This window comes from Protopterus annectens, chromosome 5.part0 (assembly GCF_019279795.1).
Source record: "Protopterus annectens isolate FY-2018-M chromosome 5.part0, PAN1.0, whole genome shotgun sequence".
Classification (NCBI taxonomy): domain Eukaryota; kingdom Metazoa; phylum Chordata; order Ceratodontiformes; family Protopteridae; genus Protopterus; species Protopterus annectens.
This window is the reverse complement of record NC_056735.1, coordinates 876,016,599-876,037,145: the sequence shown is the minus strand read 5'-3', so window position 1 is coordinate 876,037,145 and position 20,547 is coordinate 876,016,599. Positions and strand designations below refer to the sequence as shown.

The following is a 20,547-nucleotide window of genomic DNA, read 5'->3' as shown; positions in this document are numbered from 1 at the left end:
CCCCCTCTGCCTAGCTACTTCGGGGGGTTAAATGGGCCACCAGCGCTAACAAAAAATACTGAAAATACAGTTTAAAGAAAGATATATGTTGCACTGGCACATTTAACTTCTCAAGTTACACTATTTCCGTCAGAAGGTACGAATGATAAAATAACTCCAATATTTCACCAGCACAATTCACAAACTACCCGTAAATGTATTCCAGATATCCAATTCATCATCTGAGCTCCTAAAAACATGATATACGAGTTGTACATAATATGCACATAGGCATGCTAAAAAAAAATAAATCGAATACATTTCTAACTCACCATAAACATTAGATGCTAAATTTCTTTGAGGACCAATGCTTTTGTTTTAATTCACTAATTTTGATTACAAATGACGGGAGTCATCTTTGTTTTCCAGCAATGTACGCCTTAAACTAACAAACTTCAACTTTTCAAGAACATCGCTTAATACCTGCAGACATCAGTCTCTTAGCAACTAAAACGCTGCAAATAACCGGCAAATGAACTACAGCTACCACAGAGCATTGCAAACCAAGTTTATTTCCGAGAAAGTGAAATCCCCAATTGATGGTGACCGGCAAAACTACTACGAACATCGGCAATGGTTTAGGAAGTTGTCATCGTGTAGCTCTTAGCCAGTCAGGGAAGCCCAACTCAGACAGTGTGTGGTAGAAAGATGGCGATGAAAGGCGGAAAAAATGGATTGTTGGGGAAAGTGAGTAATAATTACTTGTACTGTTAATGTATAATTTCCATAGTCTTAAGGTGTAGTTTATATAATGATGTGTCTGATGTTTAAGAATTGTTATTTTGGGGAAGTGTTGGTGATATATATCACTCTTTAGCTGACATCCCGTTAGGTGAGGATGGTTTGAGAAATAACATTGGGTCTAGTAATAAAAGACTACGTGTGCTTTTCAAAATGCGTTAGGAAGTCTGTGCCATGTATCATGTTCGCATATTCTTTTAATTTCAACTAACAGTTCTACTAGCAAATGTTATTTGGTCCTTTTTAATTTATGAGTAGATTGGAGAAGTTGGGGAAGTAATTTCCTGTGCTGTATTGAATGACATTTTATGTGGGTAACAGTTTCGTATGGCACATAACAGCTTAGATCACAAGAATGTTTTAAACGAAAATATTATGTCTGAGCGCTTTTTCTTGTCTTTTTTTGAAGTTTAGATGCTTTCTAATGCCCAAAGTCAGTAGGTTGGAGTAGTTCTCACGTACTTGGTAAATGGATAAAAGACTTGTACAGAAACATATGTTTAATCATTTGCTGACCCTGTGATTGAGCTGATTACTTGTGGACTCGACGCTTTCCCATCAGCATACCCTTCAACTCTTCCTGATTCTGTTAAACATTTTTTTTTTGCAGTACTTGGAGGAAAGTTCAAAAACAGATTGGAGGAAAGTTCAAAAACAGAGTCCCCCTAAAGTATCAAGAGATTTGTCTTTTCCTCTGTGGTACACAATTGCCTAAGTCAGGTCTGCCGACAAAAAGGAGGGTCAGGTGAAAACACTTCAGTAGTTTTGTGTACTTTGCTTTTTTAAGACAACTGGACAAATTGCTCCTTTTCATGTGAGACTCAGAATTGTCTCATAGTATGTAAAGGAAGGTGAAAGAAATTAAACCTTGGACACAGGAATTAGCTGATTAACAGCTAAGACCTTTAGTTTTCTATGCTGATTGCCATTTATTCACGACTTATTTTGTTGTAGCTTGAATTGCTGCAGTTGGCATACTGTTGCATGTCTATATAGTCAACATATCTTGTGCACTGTAGCGTTTTACATGCTGTTTCATGGTGTTGCAGATAACTCAAGAATGTGTCTGACTTGTAGTAAACTGAGTTATTGAATCTTTCAAAGTTTGACATTTATTATTGGGATCACATGTAAATTCAGACATGACTAGAAGGAATGCTGCCCCTTTTTTAGGACGTACTACCACTGAAATATGAGAAATTGGACTAACTGTAACTTTAATCTTCTGTGGCTACAAACAAGTGAGAAAGGCAGATGTATGTGCATTGGGAAGAACCATCTGCATGGGTTTTCTCTGAATAATAGTGACTCTGAGGTTGATTGTTATAAGTCTGGGGTGGGGGTGCAAGGGTTTTTTGTCTGCTTTCAATCTGGCCAGCATTTACTGTAATGACAACCCCCCCCCCCCCAAAAAAAAAAAAAAAAAAAAAAAAAAAGACCCTTTTCGTGAGCTGTAGACGTAAGAGGGGAGATAATGAAGCATTGCAGGAATGCAACATGAAGAGGTAAATTCCTGTGGTTGGAGCAGTCTTTTAGTGTTGATGTGAATTTATGCTGAGGTATGTGGCTGAGAAGATCTTTGAGGGGCTATGCACAGGTTATGTAATTATGTACAATAAGCAGCATTATAGGAATTGTATAAATGGATTTGCAGTATTGACTTTTAATGATGTAGTTTACATAGTTATCTAAAACAGACCGAAGACTGCATGGCTCAACACTGAGAAACAGAAATTGTATGTTGTGAAAGGAAAGGGGAACCCTTGTGGCTGTGTGAACAGTTATTAGTGATGAGTTAGCTTAGCCTTATCTAGTTTAACAAAATCGCATGTACACAAACAAGCGAACGTTTTGTTAGTATGAGTGTTGACTTGGTTTGAGCTAAACGGCAGAAAGTATGAGGTAGATGGCAAAGAAATTAAGACAGTAATCCTTTATTTTATTTAAAATATTGTTGGTAAGGATAACGTGTGCCAGGCAGTACATTCTTTCTATCCTAGAGTATGTGTGATGTATATTGTGGTGCTTAGTAACGCTGTGCACTGAACTAGCATGTGAAATCCTACGTTCCGTATTTATTTCTACTTGGTTAATGTGGTATTATTAGAAACATTGTTTCATTCTGAATAAACATTTTGACAGTTTTAGTACTCCTATTGAAACCTTGTGTACAATTTCATGTACAGCTACAGTATGAGTTTATGATGCTTCACTTTGGTGTTAATTTTGCTACCAGGTTGTGGGTGGTGGTGATGATATGAAGATGTTTGAAGTTTCCAGTTATTGAAACATTTCTTCATTTAGTACTTTTCTTGGGGAGGGCTGTAGTCTTTTTAAATGTGTCATTACCATCATCTCTGGTGTTGTATAAAGGCCTATTTATTTTGCTGGTGCTGGACTGGGCAATAGTGGCTTGGGAAAGAAGTATGGTGCTTGAAGTGAATCAAGAAATGAGGAGATCACGTATGGTGTTTTTTTTTTTTTTTTTTTCCTGATTCATTTTGTTGTAGCTTGAATTGCTGTTGTGGACCCACTGTTACATGTCTGGCTTAAGAATGTGGCTAACTTGCAGTAAACTGAGTTTGTGTTGGCTCAGAACTGGTATGTTTAGAGATCAGAGGTATGTAGCAGATGTTAATAGTACAATGTGTATCCTTAATTATAAAGATAGTCTGCCAAGCTCTGTTGATTTGCTGACCAACCCTATTGCCACCAAAAATACATAAAGACTTGTGTCCGCATTCTAAATAGTGTTTACACTTCATATCCTCGACATTGTGTGAACCTTCTGTTTCTTTCCTCAAACTTTTCCCCCTCTTTACATGTCTAATCTTGCTTGTGTGTGTGTGTGTGTGTGTGTGTGTGTGTGTGTATATATATATATATATATATATATATATATATATATATATATATATATATATAATCGCGTTATAATACAATACTACTGTCTGCTGTATTGCTTGGGTTGTGGCTAGAAAGGATTGTAGGACCAGTTTAGTTACATGGTCAAAAATGTTGGGTAAATAAGTAGGGGCAAAGAGCTGCTCTGAAGTTTGCGAGAGGTGATGCAAAGCCCTTGGTGCTTTACCTGTGTCTGAAGCCTTTCTGAGTTGGGCTTCTTTTGTAAAGTATCTGAGTCTTAAACATAAGATTCTGTTTTTCATTTGTGGAGTCAACTTGGACACCTTAATATTTACATCTTGGAGTAATGAAGAGTAATATAATGTGTCTTCGTCTGTGTGCTGTACTGAAATCATTGGTGTATTGCTGGGTTACAGTAGTCTTGATTTTTACGAGCAAGCATACCTCTCAACTTTTCAGATTTTTGCAGAATGTCCAGATTTTTGCCTGTTGTCTTTGGCGTGTTCCTCAAACTTTGTGGTTTTCTGGCAAATCATTGAAGTCACTAAATAATGACAGACATTTGAATTTTAGATTTCATGTCTTTCAGAATATATGTAATGTGAAATGTCATTCTGCAACTTTCTAAGTTTATAGGAGCAATATTTAAAATCTGTCCCTATTTTTGGGTTTTGCCCCCCCCCCAGTTTTTTTCTGGTTTTGTCCAGGTTTCTTGCTATGAGAGGTTGAGAGTTATGCGAACAAGATGACAGAATTTGGAAGTAGCAGGTGGAAATTCATTGTAACATAATGGCACTTTTTTTTTTTAAGTCTGCAGGAAGAATGAGCAGTAGAAAATCCAGTTTTTTTTATCGACTTTAGTAATTAACTGTAATAATGCCCCTTATGTCAGAAACTGGCCATATGGATTAGTCTTGTTCTGAAGCAGGTGCAAGTAACCAAGCTTTGGAGTCGGCAATAACTTCCCTATCATGTATAATACAAATTATAACATTTTTGATACAGAAAGTATGCTTTGCGTTTATTTTCCTTGAGGAAAATGGCCCCCTAATTTTTTTTTTTTCTTGGAGATGAAAATCTCACCTTTGACATCCTAAAAAACCAACCCCACAGTACATTACTTCCTAAATTAGTTTACAGGGTACTGTATTTTCATGCAAAATACATCAGCATTAGTTTCCTAATAAATAGCAACATTATCAACTGTTTCTTGCAGGTGGAACACCTTGTTTGAAAGTTAACATGACTTTTGCACAAAAATGCCCAATGTTAATAATAATCTCATTTAAGTAGGCAAGTTATTTATGCTTGTCCATAATGCTTTGCAGTTGTGTATAATTCACAGCCCAGTACCTGCCATGACATTTTGTGGGTGGGGTTATAGAAGAAAAAAAACTAAATTTTCAAGTAGAATAGAGACTTATTCCCACTGGCAACTCTCCTTGCTCTGACAACATGAAGTCCTGGTTCTTTTATCACTGCAGAGAGAATCCATGTCTTCCACTCGCCCACATATATAATCTGTTTCACACAAAATATCATGCCAAAGGTTTAGAAAACTGCTCTAAATAAACCCTCTCCCAAACCAACCCAAAGGAAACCTCTAACTTCCATCCCATATCCATCCTGTCAATTCTGGGCAAACCTCTTGAAAAGATAGTGTACGCCCAACTGTCCCTGTATATCCAGCAGTACCACTTGCTGTCCTCCAAACAACCTGGATTCTGGCCTGGACTAAGTACTATGAGAGCACTTTTGTTTCCTAACGGATTACATCCTGCTAAACTCTTGTAGTGGCTTCATTTAGGGTGTCTTATTTGTAGATCTAACAAAAGGCATTTGACCTCACCCGACTACTGTCTTCTCCATAACAAATCTAATTAAAATTGGTATCACTCCAGATGCTGCTCTTTGGCTTAAAAAAAAAAAAAAAAAAAAAAAAAAAAAAACTTCCTTACTGACATATTTCAGCACCTGTCTCCAAAGGTGCACCTCAAGGATCAATTCTTGCCCCCTTCTCTTCTACATATTCATTAAGAAACTTCTTTGTGACTTCCGCCATCTCCCATTTACCCTTTATGCTGATGACATTATTTACCAGTCGGGTCACTCTCGACACCAACATTCAATGCTAGCCCTATTCAGACTTGTAGGAGCTTCATCAATGGCGCATAAACTATGAACTACTGCTCAGCACCACCAGAACCAAAACTCTGCATTTTACAACTCCACAGAAAATTCACCAAGCACCTGATACTCTGACCTACATAACCATTCACGTTTATATCATGTTATCGAAAGATGAAAATAGCGAACGCTATTTCATTGGCCCCAAAACATCTAAACATGAAAATATTGAACTTTCAGAACAGCAATTCCCCCCCCCCCCCCATGGAAAAAATTTGCTTCTCTCACACACACCTCCTACATCTAACGCTACACTAAACATACACTATCTACCCACATACCTTAACCCAAACCCTAAGATCCGTCACTATCGCACGCTCACCTAACCCACACCCTACCTCACTTAAACCGCCCCTAACCCTAAGTCTGTCCGTATTGCTCACACACTTAACCCAACCCTAACGTACAAACAGTCGCACACTTTCTTAAACCCAACCCATAACTTTCCTCCACAGTGCTAAGAATAGCGAAGCCACAGAAACGGCCAACCAAATTCTTTCCTGAGGAAAGAATTCGCTGTTCAGCTTCGCTATTCCTGGCGTTCGCTGAATAGTGTTAGATATCAGAACATTCAAAGTTTTAATACTTCGATGTTCTGATATAGACCCAACCATTCTATAGACCACATCCACCTCCAAATACCTAGGACTATGGCTTGATCAGTCACTAAACTACCATTTTCACTAGACAACATGAGAGCCAAAATAAACTCCCTCCACTTCTGGATAAAAAAAAAAAAAAATCTTCCTTTTCTGTCCCAACCACCCAGAGCAGCCATTGGCAAAGGAGTTTTCCTTTTCTCAACTTGTGTTGCTGCTGTCTCCAAGAAAAACGCTGACACTTTCCAGACTCACCATATGCAGATTCAGTACAAACTCTTCTGTGAGTATCACTTAATCATCCTGTGTGGCTTTGTGTGCTATGCTGGGAAAGAGGCAGGGCAGGATGAGGAGGACAGGGGACAGATGTTTAGTAGTGAGTCATTGAGAACTTGCTGCTCTTGGGGAGGATTAAAGACAACAACCAGATGTGCTTTCTCCTAGAATCCTCAGAAATCTGGTCAGTGTGTGTTGCCTGCTCTTGTGATATTTAGCAGTTCACTGAGTAATGCAGTAGTGCCAAAAATAATGAAGAATGGCAAATATGGCACCTTTTTGCAGGGCAACAACCAGCATCTGTTTGTAGCCAGAAAGAGCTGTTAGACAAACCTGATCAGATTTACGATTGTCTTAGAAGTGCAGCTAACAGGGATGTACCAGTAGATGTAATCTACCCTGACTTAAGCAACTCCTTTGTCTGTGCCCTGCATAGGAGGCTGATAGTAGAACTGGAGGGATTGGAGTTGGACCATGACTGAGGAACTCTCTAGCTGCATGGGTGAATGGTAGGATATAGAGGGTTGTGGTGAGGAAGACCAAGTTATGAATTGGAGAAGTGATTACTGGAGTACTACAAGGGTCTTTCACTACTCTTCATTGCATTTTTTGGATCACTTTTGAGAGAGAGGATTAATCTCTCAAAGATCAATGCAGTAGCAGAGGGTGAATGAATGGGGAAAAGTCTCTAGTCCTTTCAAGTACTTTCAAATCCATTGCTAAAGTGATGTAGTGCAGTTCATCACAAACAGTCAAATGCAAGCACTGGTAACAGTGGAAATGAATGCACCACAGCAGAAAAAGGGTTTGTGGGTATTGCTCACACTTTAGACTACTGGTAGCAGAGTGAGAAGACACTAGTTGCAGTAGTCAGACTGCTGGAGTTTGTTTTTAAGGAGACCATTGGAAACTAAGAAGTTATGCTTCCAAACCACAGGGCCTTGGTCAAACAGAACTACGAACAGTACACGAGGTGTGTGGAGATTGTAAAATGAAATGGATATCAGGCTGCTGAAATGAGTTCAGTTGAGATCTACTGGGATGATCTGTAGAATGGAGTGTGTGTGTGTGTGTGTGGGGGGGGGGGCTGGCTGGCTGGCTGGCTGGTTGGTTGGCTGGCTATGTCCATAGGCTGAGGAGTTGGTGCTTCTTATTTGAGACTGAAAATGACAGGAGAAGCATGATAGTGGTGTACAGAATCATATTAGGTGGGCATGAGAGAGGATCTCTGAAAATACTTATATATACAAAGGGTTGTGGAAGCATAAAATGAACTAAAAGAATGGGGTGGAGAGAGACTGCATAATGATATTCAGTAAGACATGCGACAGATGGAAATGGACAAGGGAAAAGTAAAGAAGAGTTGATGGAGAGGTAGAATGTTAAGGCACATAAGAGTAGACAAGATATGGTATTGTTGCCTTCTGCCTTCAAGCTAGTGTAGCACAATGTATTGTGGTCCCATCCTGTAATAATTTGGACACAGTTGTCCCTTTCTAGGGGGTGACCTGAGAGAACTATCTGGTTGGTTAAGTGATTTGCTCAAGAGTGAAACAGTAAGCATGAGAAGATGGAAGGAATCAAATTGTGTACCATGGGCACAAGAAACAACTCGTTATCAGCTCAGAACTGCAGTGTTTTAGTTCTCTGCACTGTAGGTTTCAGAGCCAGCAAAAATTGTAGGGTTGAGGAAGCCTCCTTGATGTATGCTTCTCTATGGGAATGGTGGAGATTTTAATCCTGGTTCGCAGACCTTGTTGCTGAAGGGGGAGTTGTATGCAGTATGTGAAATGAGATGTTGATCTGCTGTGTCACACTGATTAATCAAACACAAATATTCCCATGAATCAGTCAGATCCCTTCTCAAAGTAATAGATGCTAGAGTGGGATGTGGGTGTTAGAATTTGTGTCCTGTGTGTACACGTGTTTGCATGAAAACATATATCTCCAACTCCACTGAACTTAAGGCGATGACTGCATACCTAATGTCCTGACATATTCCAGTGTCAATGAATAGAAGACTCCAGCACAAAGTTTCTTTCGTACAACTTTTGAGGATACTCTGAAACAGTATGTGGTTATTGTCAACATGCTACTTTCCTTAGGTAAAATTTTCCTTATTATTTTGATGCTGTGGTAGCAATGAACCCCTTTCCTGAGTTTGAAATTTAGATGCTTCCTGTCTTTGCTGCCATGTTGCTTGCAGATCATCCGTACTGCAGCTATGCCTTTTGAGAGCATTGTCATGATATGGTCTGTTGTCAGTGGGGTTATACTTAATCCCTATGGTTTCCCAATTACATATCCGATAGTGCTTCATGATTGATTTTACAGTGGACTTGCCAATGATTGTCGTCACTCTCTCTTTCAGGGATGCTCTAAACCCACAGGCAGCCTACCTTCTTCAGTGCAGAGGCTTCTGTTAGGTTCTTTGGTTTTCACTGGAAAACTCTGAATGTGAACCACTGAACACATGCCCTCACCCAGAGAGAAGCAAGTTGGCACCGCCTTTTCATTCCTCTCCCTCTGAGGTCTGCTCTTCCATCTTCTTAACCCCCAGCAACATCCACAGCAGTTTGGGATTATCACGTTATGCCATAAGGGTGAGACAGATCCAAGCATAAAAGTTTATTAACTCAGTATTGCTTCAGTCTTTGTGTTTCAGGAATATGCTGTCAGCATTTACAGTGTTCCCAGTACTTCCTCATTCTCTAGTACATTCTCTGTTTGGTAACATTTTAAATTTATTTGGATTTTTTTTTTTAATTCATCAATTTCTTCCAGGAATGTCTAGAACTGCCTGGGCACCCTTGTTCTGTACTGCTGTATTCAGTGTTTGCAGGTCATGATAATGCTTGTAATTTCTGTAATTTTGTCCTCCTGTGTGCAGAATGCTATAATCAATAGACCCAACTCTCTCTAGTGTGTTTGTAATAATGCTAGAGAAATAAGTTCCAAGACCTTGTAGAGAGAAATTAAATGATTCATAGAGAAACTCAAAGACCAAGCAGTAGTTAATTTGGCTATTGTGATCTTGGTGGGAACTTCTGTATCATCTGTGGGTTATTTGCAGCACATACATTGTTGCTTCAATATGTTGACAAAATCCATCTGTTAGGATATTTTTTATTTTATTTCCCTTATCTCTTGCATTATCTTTCCAAGCCCAGGCTCTCGGGTGATTTAAATATCGTGTTAACTGCAGTCTTAACTCCATATATCATTATAATGCATGGATCACCATGATTAGTCTCCAGTTTCTGGAGATAGGCAGTTTTGTAGTGCTGCAGTTATGCTACAAAATCTTGGGAGTGGAACTGCTTTAACACCTTTCTGATGTCAGAAAAGTGCTTTTGTTACCTAGTAAAAGGACAGTACTTAGGAATAGTTATTGCAGAAAACATCAAAGAGATAACGGATATCAATTATGAAACTAGTCTGCAAAATATAGAAAGTCTTACAAATAAATGGAACAAATATGGAACAAGATGGGTTGCAAACTGGCTTAAGGACAGAACCCACAGGGTTAGAGTTGCTGGCGCTATGTCAGACTCCAAGCCGGTCACAAGTGGTGTCCCACAGGGCTCGGTCCTTGGCCCCCTATTGTTCGGCATCTACTTCTCAGAAGTACAGGCCAACATGGGAGGACTTTGGCTGACAAAGTTTGCAGACGACTGCAAACTGGGCGCCATAGTGGAAAGTGCATCGGACGCGGATATCCTTCAGAAGGGACTCACGGAAACAGATAGCTGGTGCCAGAGCCATGGCCTGAAGTTAAACGCCAAAAAATGTATAGTCATACCCTTCAGGAAAAACCAGGTAACCCCAAATTACCATATAGGTGGCAATCCACTAAGCACAGAAGAGGTTATCCGGGACCTGGGGACCCAGGTTGACAGTGGCCTTTCTTTTGACACTCACGTTGCTAAAGTGGTTAGAAAGACCTTCTACATTGCCCACCTGATCATGAAGGGATTCACATCCAGATCTAGTGAGGTCATTGTTCCCCTGTACTCTTCACTTATCAGACCAATGATAGAGTACAATGCCCCATTCGGGATGTATCTTACCCGACATCTGCAGCAATTGGAGAGACCCCAAAAGTTCCTCACCAAAAGGATAAAGGGACTCCAAAATCTGTCATATGCTGCCAGATTGAAGAAACTCCAGCTCTATTCAGTCGCATACCATCTGCTCAGAGGTGACATGTGCCTGACATACAAGGCCATGTCCAACCCGGAATTAATGGACATGCTCCACCTCAAAAAATCCAAATCCACCAAAACCACTAGAGCAAGCGACTTAAACCTTAGCACGGATATAAATAGGACGTGCTGGAGTGATAGATTTATCACTCAGAGACTCCCTATGCTGTGGAATAAAATCCCGGTCCATGTGAGGCAGAGCACCTCGCTGGCTCTGTTCGAAATCTTGACCTGTGGATGGGAGATCGTAGGTTTACCCCGGGAATCATCTGTGTCACTGCTGGACAGAGGCACAACAAACTAATGGGCACAGTATTTTTTTATATAAGGGGTGGCTTAAGCCACAAAACTTTGGGCTGGGCTTATAAATGCCTTAGGGCAGATAGCCTAGTATAAACCTATGAATAGCCTCTCATCCATGGTGAAGAAGTATAATCAAAAATGTTATATATGATACGATCCCTATTTTTACCCCCACCTAAAACCACTATAAAGAAATTCAACAGCTTAATACAAAAAATGTATGGTTTCCCAAGATGCCTAGAGTAGCACTGAATAATTGTATCCAATGATGGTCAAATGGGAGGTATTAGTCTACCAGACTTAGAAATATACTCATTTGCATCTGTCATTTAAACAATAATTCTATGGTCAAATCCCTATTGCATTGCCAAATGGAAAAACATTTATGGACACTGTTTAACTCAAACTACTTTTTGGAACCATACTAATAAATCCATATCCCCTCATAACTATATGTATTGGTTATTAAGAGGAATTTATAAATCTAATTTTAAAATCAATTTGAATGCTGTTAATTTAAACGAAGAACTATGGCTACACATCCAGTATATATCACATAAGTAAATTTTAAACTAAGAACTATGGCTACACATTCTTAACTGTAGACAATGCAACCAACAGTTAAGAAATGCATTCCAAAATTTATTAATTATTTAATGATTCAAATGCAACAAAACATAGAAGTAAACATATGTAAAGCATATAAAATAATGAGAATAGAAATGCAGTACATAAAAGAATCATACTGGAATTGTTTTAAATAATATAACCCCCCCCCCCCCCAAGTGAAGAAGATAAACAATTATTTTTAAAATCACCCCAATTAACTACTTCACTTAAGTGGAAACTGTTCTCATTGAAATTTATACATAAAATGGAAATCATATCTAAAACTAGAATCTTAATAATACTTTGTTGAAGCACCTTTTCATTTAATTACAGCATTCAGTCTGCTTGGGTATACACAAGACTCTGATTAACCCCAGATAAAGTTCAGCTGTCCTGTTGGATTTTCCTGACCTTTACTCATTTGCCCACTACAGTAAAAGCCATGGTTCGCAGAGAGCTTACAAAGCATCAAAGGGATCTCATTGTTGAAAGGTGTCACTCAGGAGAAGGGTACAAAAAAAAAATTCTACAGCATTGGATATACCATGGAACAAGGTGAAGACTGTCATTAAAAAGTGGAGAAAATATAGAACAGTGATGTTGCAAAGAATTGGACGTCCCTCCAGAATTGAAAAGACAAGATGAAAACTGGTTAGGGTGGCTGCCAAGAGACCTACAGCAACACTGAATGAGCTGCAGGAATTTCTGGCAAGAACTGGTTGTGCACTACATGTGACAACAGTCTCCCATATTCTACATATGTCTGGACTATGGGGTAGGGTTGCAAGATGGAAGCCTTTTTTTTTTTTTTTTTTACACAGAAAAACATCCAGGCCTGACTAAAATTTGCAAAACAGTACATAAAGTCTCCCAAAAGCATGTGGGAAAATGTGTTATGATCTGATGACACCAAGGTTGAACTTTTTGGCCACAATTCCGAAAGGTATGTTTCGTGCAAAAACAACACTTTGCATCACCAAAAGAACACCATCCCCATGGTGAAGCATGGTGGTGTGATTATCATGCATTGGGGTTGCTTCTTCAGTTGGAATTGGGGCTTTAGTCAAGATGGAGGGAATTATGAAACGTTCCAAATACCAGTCACTTTTGGCCCAAAACCTTTAGGCGTCTGCTAGAAAGCTGATGGAGGAATTTCACCTTTCAAAACGACAGTGACCCCAAGCATACATCCATATCAACATAACAGTGGCTTTACCAGAAGAAAATTAAAGTTCAAGATCTGTGGGGTGACTGATTTGGAGTGCTTTTGCAAGGAAGGGTGGGCAAATATTGCCAAGTCAATGTGTGCCATGCTGATAGACTCCTACCCATGAAGACTGAATGTTGTAATTAAATCAAAAGGTGATTTAGTTTAAGGGTATTGTACATTTTTTTTTTTTTTTTTTGTTTGTTTATATTTTTTTCCCCTTAACACATTTGTTTTTTCAATTGAATTGTACAGGTTATAGGTCACATTAAAGGTAGGAAAAGTTTTGAAATGATTTTATTGTGATCTCATTTTGATCTCATTTTTTTATATCACAACCTGGTATTTTAACAGGGATGTGTAAACTTTTTATATCCACTGTATGTGATAAAAATGCTGAAGTAAATGGGTCTTTTTTTTAGTTTTAAAAAATGTAGGCATTATGATGCAAAAACAGAATAGAGGCTAGACAAAAGCAAGTTTAAGCCTATAGGTTGTAATCTTGGACTGTTGGGGTCAGGTGTAAAAGTATGTGTAGAATTGAAATGTCGTCTTTTGCATTAGTGAATGTCTGGATTAATTCACTTGGCACCATCTAATCTTAAGTTTTTGTAAGTGCAAGTGGATTTCAGAGACCCCAGTGTAAATAAATAGTTTTTTTAAGCTAATAAATGTGCAGTGCTAGTTGAGAAATCTGGAGCTGAGGGCAACTACACTTTTCATGGAGACAACCAACTAAAGGTGAAGGCAGTAAATTGAGAGGACTGATATTGTTTACGGAGAGAAATCGAAATGTAAAATGTACAAGGGCAAGCAGTTCAGTAAAAACTAAGTTTTTAAATTATTGGAAATAAATATGAGAGAGACTCTCTTCTGGTAAATTATTGGAAATAAACATGAGAGAGACTCTCTTCTGGTAACTAAGTACTTTTAGAACAGTGTATAATTTAATTTAAAGATAGTCAGTGCACTTTTTCTTGGGGCTGAAAATTCATTTTCTAAAATTGTTTTTTCACATCTGGGAAGGGGAATAAAGAAAGTAAAGGACAGGCAGCTCTTGAAGTAGAAGCATGGGTCATAAAGTACGTTTTAGCAATTCTAGGTTGGGTTGTGTGTGAAGCTGTCCATTTGGGACAGTTGTTCCTACTGGGAAGGGTAAACTTTATTTGAATTTATTTGAAGATATACATAGTTTTGTGTGTGTGTGTGTTTTTTTTTTTTTTTTCATGTAAATAGCAGTGCTACAGGAGACCCACTTTAGAAAGGAATTTCTTTCTCATTCATTTGCTGTCAGGGACAAAAGTAGAATACTTGCTAGAGGAGCTCCATTAGTAATAGAACAGGGAAAATGATAGTAATGGTAGACTTGTGGTAGTAAGGGGCTACTGGTAAGGGCAGATGATTATACTGGTGTGCATTTATATTCCACTTAAAAAATTACTGTTATGAAGCTTAAGAAAATTTGGGAGAAGTAATTGGCTCTTAGTAGGTAATATTACTTGTATGTGGGGACTGGTACTTGATTTGCAACAGTGAGGCTATATCTGGGGGCTGTAGAAGGGAAAATATAACCAAAGAGGGTTGATCTCAGAAGTCATTTTTATGAGAATATTTGCTATGGAAGAAGTGAATTTGGTAGTAGGATTGCCTGAGAGAATTTGCATATTATTCCTGAAGGTACAATAACTTTGTTAGACTAGACAGAAATTGTCACAGAAATGTGTGCATTTAATTGAAAGCTTTGACACACACACACCTGCACCGACAACAACTAGGATAAAATTGCAGAGTAATGAAGTGCAAATAAGACACTGGCACTTTCCCACCTACCTGTTAAAGGAGTGGAAATTAAGGCATGAGTAGTGGAAATTAATTGAGAGTTATTGGGGAAGATAGAAATTTCTTCAGAAGGTATAGCAAGTAAGTTAGAGAAAATGAAAAGTGTTTAAAAAAATAGGGAAGAAATAAAAGAAATGTATGTTTAAAAAGTAATTGGTATTTGGAGGGGCTGACAAAGTTTTAAGTATTGCAGCATAACTGGGATCTCTCAGAACAAGAAGCGGTGCAAATGTAGAGGGCTAAAGAGAAATAACTACAATTCCAGTCTCAAATAGACCTACCACGACAGCAAACCAAACACATAATCACACAAAAACATACTCGGAGGCTCTAAATAAAAGATCTGACTAAGCAGCAGAGACCTCCAAAGCAGACACCCAAGCAACCGCTACCCCAAAACAAAACACGTGCAACACATAGCTCAAAAAGCCAGTGTGCCGAACAGTCACAGCCCTTGAGACTAAACCACACACCTGATACACTTGTAATAGGTGACTCTATTGTCAGGCACACTGACGTCCCGCTCACCAGGCTGAACAAGGAGAGGGTCACTGTGAGCAGCCTGTCGGGCGCTGGGATCCGCCACATAACACAAGCACTCGGGTCACTCCAAGGCAAGTACAAATACGACTCATTGTCCATGCTGGTGTGAATGACCTGAGACGTACCTCCCTGGACTACATGAAAAGAGACATAGAGGAGCTCTCTGAGCATGTAGCCCAGGCCGGTATGACCCTGACCTTGAGTAGCATCTTACCCTCACCAAGAATGATGCCACAATATGAAGACAAGATGATCAATTTCAACAACTGGCTTAAGTACTGGTGTCATTCAAAGGGGAACCAATGCCTGTCAGCTTGGGATGATATGCTCGACAAGCCATGATGCTTCGCTAGGGACGGCTTGCACCTGTCACCCCTGGGCTTTCGGATATTGGCAAAGGCTCTTGCTACCCCCATAGTGCCTTTTTTAGGCAAGGCTCAAAAGACAAATCCACCTCCATAGGTATCACAACGGATAAGAAGCTAAGAGTAATGCTACTCCACGCCAGAAGTCTAAACCTCAAGATGGACACACTCAAAACTCTCCTTAGCATGGAGAACATAGATATCTGTGCAGTAACAGAAACCTGGTTCAGGGCTCCCGAGAGCACCCCAGCACTACCAGGTTATACCTCATACCATGCTTTTCGGCCCCAAAACTTGGACCGAACCACAAAAGGAGGGGGAGTATCTATGTTCATCAAAGATACCCACACCTCCAGGTTGGTGGCAAAGCACGAAGCATCAGAGACTATCCATGTGCAACTAACAGTGGGTAAAACTGCCTTCCAGTTTATAGCGTGCTACAGACCACCCTCCCAAACCCAGGAACCCCACTCGGCCTTCCTAAGAACACTGGAAAATATGAAGGTCTCTCCAAACACCATTATATTGGGCGACTTCAACTACCCAAACCTAGACTGGGAGCATTACTCTAGCTCCAACACCCTAGCCCAAAGGTTCCTAGAATTTATAAACTCAAATGCTATGGAACAACTTGTTACCACTCCCACAAGAGGGGAAAACCTACTGGACCTGATCATCACCAACATGGGGACACTATGCTCCAGACCAGAAGTGTATCCCTCACTGGTAAGATCAGACCATAAACTAATCTCACTGGATATTCACATCCCGACCCCACCCCCTTCCCAGAAAACCACAGTGAAAAACTTCTCTAAAGCAAATTTCACACTCCTCAAAACCGAGGTGGAATCCTTCAAAGCCCCCGGGCCTGTGGAAAATACGGCCCAGACCGCAGAATCCTTTATAAACGCATTCTATGAACACCTTCAGGAATGCATGGATCATGCGATCCCAAATAAAACCACGACCCAGTCCTCCAAAGGCAGACATCCTGTCTGGTGGACCCCAGCCATAAACAAACTATACAATAGAAGGAGGAAGCTACTAAATAATAGAGCAAAGTCCCAAAAAGGGAAGGCATCACTGATCAGTATTGGCAAAAAACTACGGGCACTCATAAAATTGTCTAAGGCCAGCTTCGAGAGAAAAATTGCACAGAACACTAAGGATAATCACAAGGCTTTCTTTAGTTATGTTAGGAACCTGGGTGGTAATTCCCAGATATGCTCAGAATTAGTCCAAAATGACAAAAAATACACTGAACCCACAGACATTGCCAACATCCTAGCTGACAGGTTCAGCGCAAACTTCTCCCCCCGTCCTCCCCACCAAAAGGGCAAATATCTATCCCAGCAGAGTCTGCCCCCCTGACATCTCAGATGCTCAGGTAAGAGCCGCCCTCTCCAAAGCAAAAAACACAGCATCAATGGGACCAGACGGTGTCCCGGGCTGCGTCCTACATGAACTCCAAGAAGAGCTAAACCCAAACATAAAACTACTGTTCATTCTCAGCCTTATTACAGGATATGTGCCCAAAGAGTGGCGTACAGCAACAGTGGTCCCTCTCCATAAAGGTGGTGCCTCAACGGATCCTGGAAACTATCGCCCCATAAGCTTGACTAGCTTGGTCTGCAAAGCTATGGAAAGGATCATCATGGACCTCATAAATAAAGATATTGGGGACCTACAGACACTGGATCCTACCCAGTTCGGCTTTAAGGGCAGATCCTGCCTCTTAAACCTGAGTCACCAAAAGCCTTCGATACAATACCCCACTCTGGCATTATAGATAAGCTCACCAGCTTAAATATAAACCCCTGTGTCACTAGATGGATTGCAAACTGGCTCAAGGACAGAACCCACATGGTTAGAATTGCTGGAGCCATGTCAGACTCCAAACCAGTTACAAGTGGTGTCCCACAAGGCTCAGTCCTGGGACCTCTCTTGTTCGGTATATATTTCTCGGAGGTACAGGCCAACACGGAAGGACTGTGGCTGACCAAGTTCACAGATGACTGCAAACTGGGCGCCATAATCGACTCTCCAGCCGACACAAGCATCCTCCAAAAGGGCCTCATAGAAACAGACAACTGGTGCCAGAGCCATGGCCTCAAGCTAAATGCAAAAAGTGTATAGTCATCCCTTTTGGCAAAAACAAAGTGCCCTCAAATTACCACATAGGTGGTGCCCACCTAATCATGAAGGGATTCACATCTAGATCAGGGGAGGTCATCGTGCCTCTTTACTCATCCCTCATCAGGCCCATAATTGAGTACAATGCCCCTTTTGGGATGTACCTCACCAAGAGGATCAAAGGGCTCAAACAGATGCCATATGCTGCCCAGTTAAAGAAACTCCAGCTCTACTCAGTGGCATACCGCCTGTTCAGAGGAGATCTGTGCCTGACGTATAAAGCCATGTCCAACCCGGAATTAATGGACATGCTGCACCTCAGAAAATCCAAATCCCATCGAGCTACGCACTCGAGAGACTTGAACCTCCGCACTGAAATAAATAGGACATGCTGGAGGGACAGATTCATAACCCAGAGACTCCCTTCACTCTGGAATAAAATCCCAGTCCAGGTTAGGCAGAGTCCCTCATTGACTCTCTTAAAGAGGAATCTTGAGTGGATGGGAGATCGTAGGTTTACCCCGGGTATCACTTCTGTGTCACTGTTAGACAGAGGCACAGTATACTAACCTCGAAAAAGGGCATAGCAAAATAAATTTAAAATGGGTGGCGAAAGCCAAACACATTCTGGCTAGGCTTATAAATGCTCTAGGGCAGATAGCCTAGTATGAAACTATGAACCTATAAGGGAGCATTGCTTTTAAGCAACTGTTTTTGTCAAGAAGTCCAGAGAAGAAAAATGTTTAGCACAATGACATGGGCAATAGAAAGTAGAAAGAGTTGCTGCTAAACAGGGAACCTATAGCAAGAAAAATAATTGGAGATCCTGTAGAGGTATTTTCGAAATTTTAGGAAAATTTGAAGTAGAAGACTATGAAAATCAGGAAAAAGCCCAAATGGAAGTATTTATGGAAGACTTAGTTATGCCAAGCTTAGAGGTTGATGATGATGACCAATTAACAGTTAAGATAGGAGAGAGAGAAAAAATGGTAACGTATTGTCAATTAGTAGGAAAGTCTTCAGGAATAGATGGTATTCCTATGGAAGTTTGAAAGCTAGAGGGAAGAAAGTGATCTGGAAAGTCAAGGACTGGAAGTACCAACATCCTGGAAAAAAGCTGTCTTGGCTGTAATGCCTAAAGACAGTAAAGATCCATCAAACCCAGCTTTATATAGGTCCATTTCTATTTATACTATGGATAGTGTTTGTATTTACACTAGCTAAAAGAAAGGTGTAGATGTTGCCAAAATGGAACAGTGTGGTGCTCGTATGGAGAGGCAAACATTTGACATTAATAATAGAAGAGTGATCCAGAGGGAAGCTGAATGTAAGAAGACACCACTGCTGCTGTTGGGTCTTTATGCAGAGAAAGCATTCAACAGAGTAAACCAGGATTTTATGAGTAGGGCAATGGAAGCATTTGCATTCCATAGTAGTAGAATAATGTTAATTAGAAGGCTATATGAGGGATCAAAGGCAATAATTGTATTGGGAAGTTTCCTTTCTGATACTGTGTCTGAACAGAGGAACCAGGCAGGGATGTCATCTTTTCCCTTTGCCTGGTCCTAAGTATAACACAAATAACAAAGAAAATAAGGGACTCAGAAAAGGATGCAATTGGTATGGTAATCATGAAAAGTTGGCTTTATTTGCAGACAATGCTGTTTTATAACTGTTAAAACCAGAAAAGGAAATGTCAGTGTTGTGTAACATTGAGACAGGTTCAAGTCTTATCAGGATATAAAACCAAAGTTTACAAAAATAGCCAATGTCCGTGTGCACAAATGGATAACAATACCAGACATATGGTAATGTATTTCAGTATGGGTTAAAAAGGATTCTGTTATGACAGCTAAGGATATTTGGGAAGAGATCAATCAAAAGATGTTACAAAAACTGGAAACTGAAATCTTGTGGTTATGGATAGCAAGATACAAGCAGTAGAAATGTTTTTAGCCCCTTTAGTTTTATGTACAGGTCAAGCGCACAGTAATAATGAGTTGAAGGCTTTAATCTGGTAGGGGAGGGAGGGCAGTGCTCAAGTGGGATAAATTTGAACCTTCCCAAAGAACAAGGTGGTTCAGGATTATATGATTAGAAGGGATATTTTAGAGCTGCAGTTAAGGCTCATATACATAACACAAGCAGAAAGGTACAATTCAGAGTGGAAAGGAGTGATGATGAAGCAGATGGGAAATTCAAGAAAAAAGGAGAGAGTTGGATTTTGGCTGCAGATCCATAAAGAAAATAACAGAAATACAGAATATTATGTACATAAAGTAACAGACCTAAGCCAATATGAGAATAGAGAAATGAAAGACTGCCATTAGGGATAGAAATACAGCAAGAAAGTCCCAAAAGTATGAAAATATGGCAAAAGGGCCAGTAAAAAATATAAAAGTCAACAGTTTGCACTTTATTAACAAAACTGTCTCCAGTCTCTAGTGCTTCGGCATGAAATGCCAATAGGGATGACTGCATTTAGGGCTACAGAAGATAGAGATAAGCGGGGACTGGAATTTACTGGAGAAAACTTGACAAAGGAACCAAGGTTTGGGGAGTAAATGGAGAGGGAAATGTAATGAGTGAAAAAAGGCCAAGAAGGCATTAAAACTACAGGCAAGAGACTGCCTTTA

General features: G+C 40.0%; 2 protein-coding genes across 4 annotated transcripts in view; one reads left to right on the top strand and one right to left on the bottom strand.

Moving 5' to 3' along the window:
• XRRA1 (X-ray radiation resistance associated 1) overlaps positions 1-527 on the bottom strand; it is a 1,524,348-nt gene extending 1,523,821 nt beyond the window's left edge. For both annotated transcript variants that reach the window (XM_044072671.1, XM_044072672.1), the window contains exon 1: positions 312-527. The gene's annotated coding sequence lies outside the window, so the exon portion shown is untranslated. The remainder of the gene's footprint in view (positions 1-311) is intronic.
• Positions 528-609: 82 nt separating this feature from the next.
• The window catches only part of SPCS2 (signal peptidase complex subunit 2), a 278,999-nt gene continuing 259,061 nt past the window's right edge, over positions 610-20,547 (top strand). For both annotated transcript variants that reach the window (XM_044072674.1, XM_044072673.1), the window contains exon 1: positions 610-726. In XM_044072674.1, coding sequence (XP_043928609.1) covers positions 688-726 — 39 coding nt within the window. In that variant the 5' untranslated portion in view covers positions 610-687. The remainder of the gene's footprint in view (positions 727-20,547) is intronic.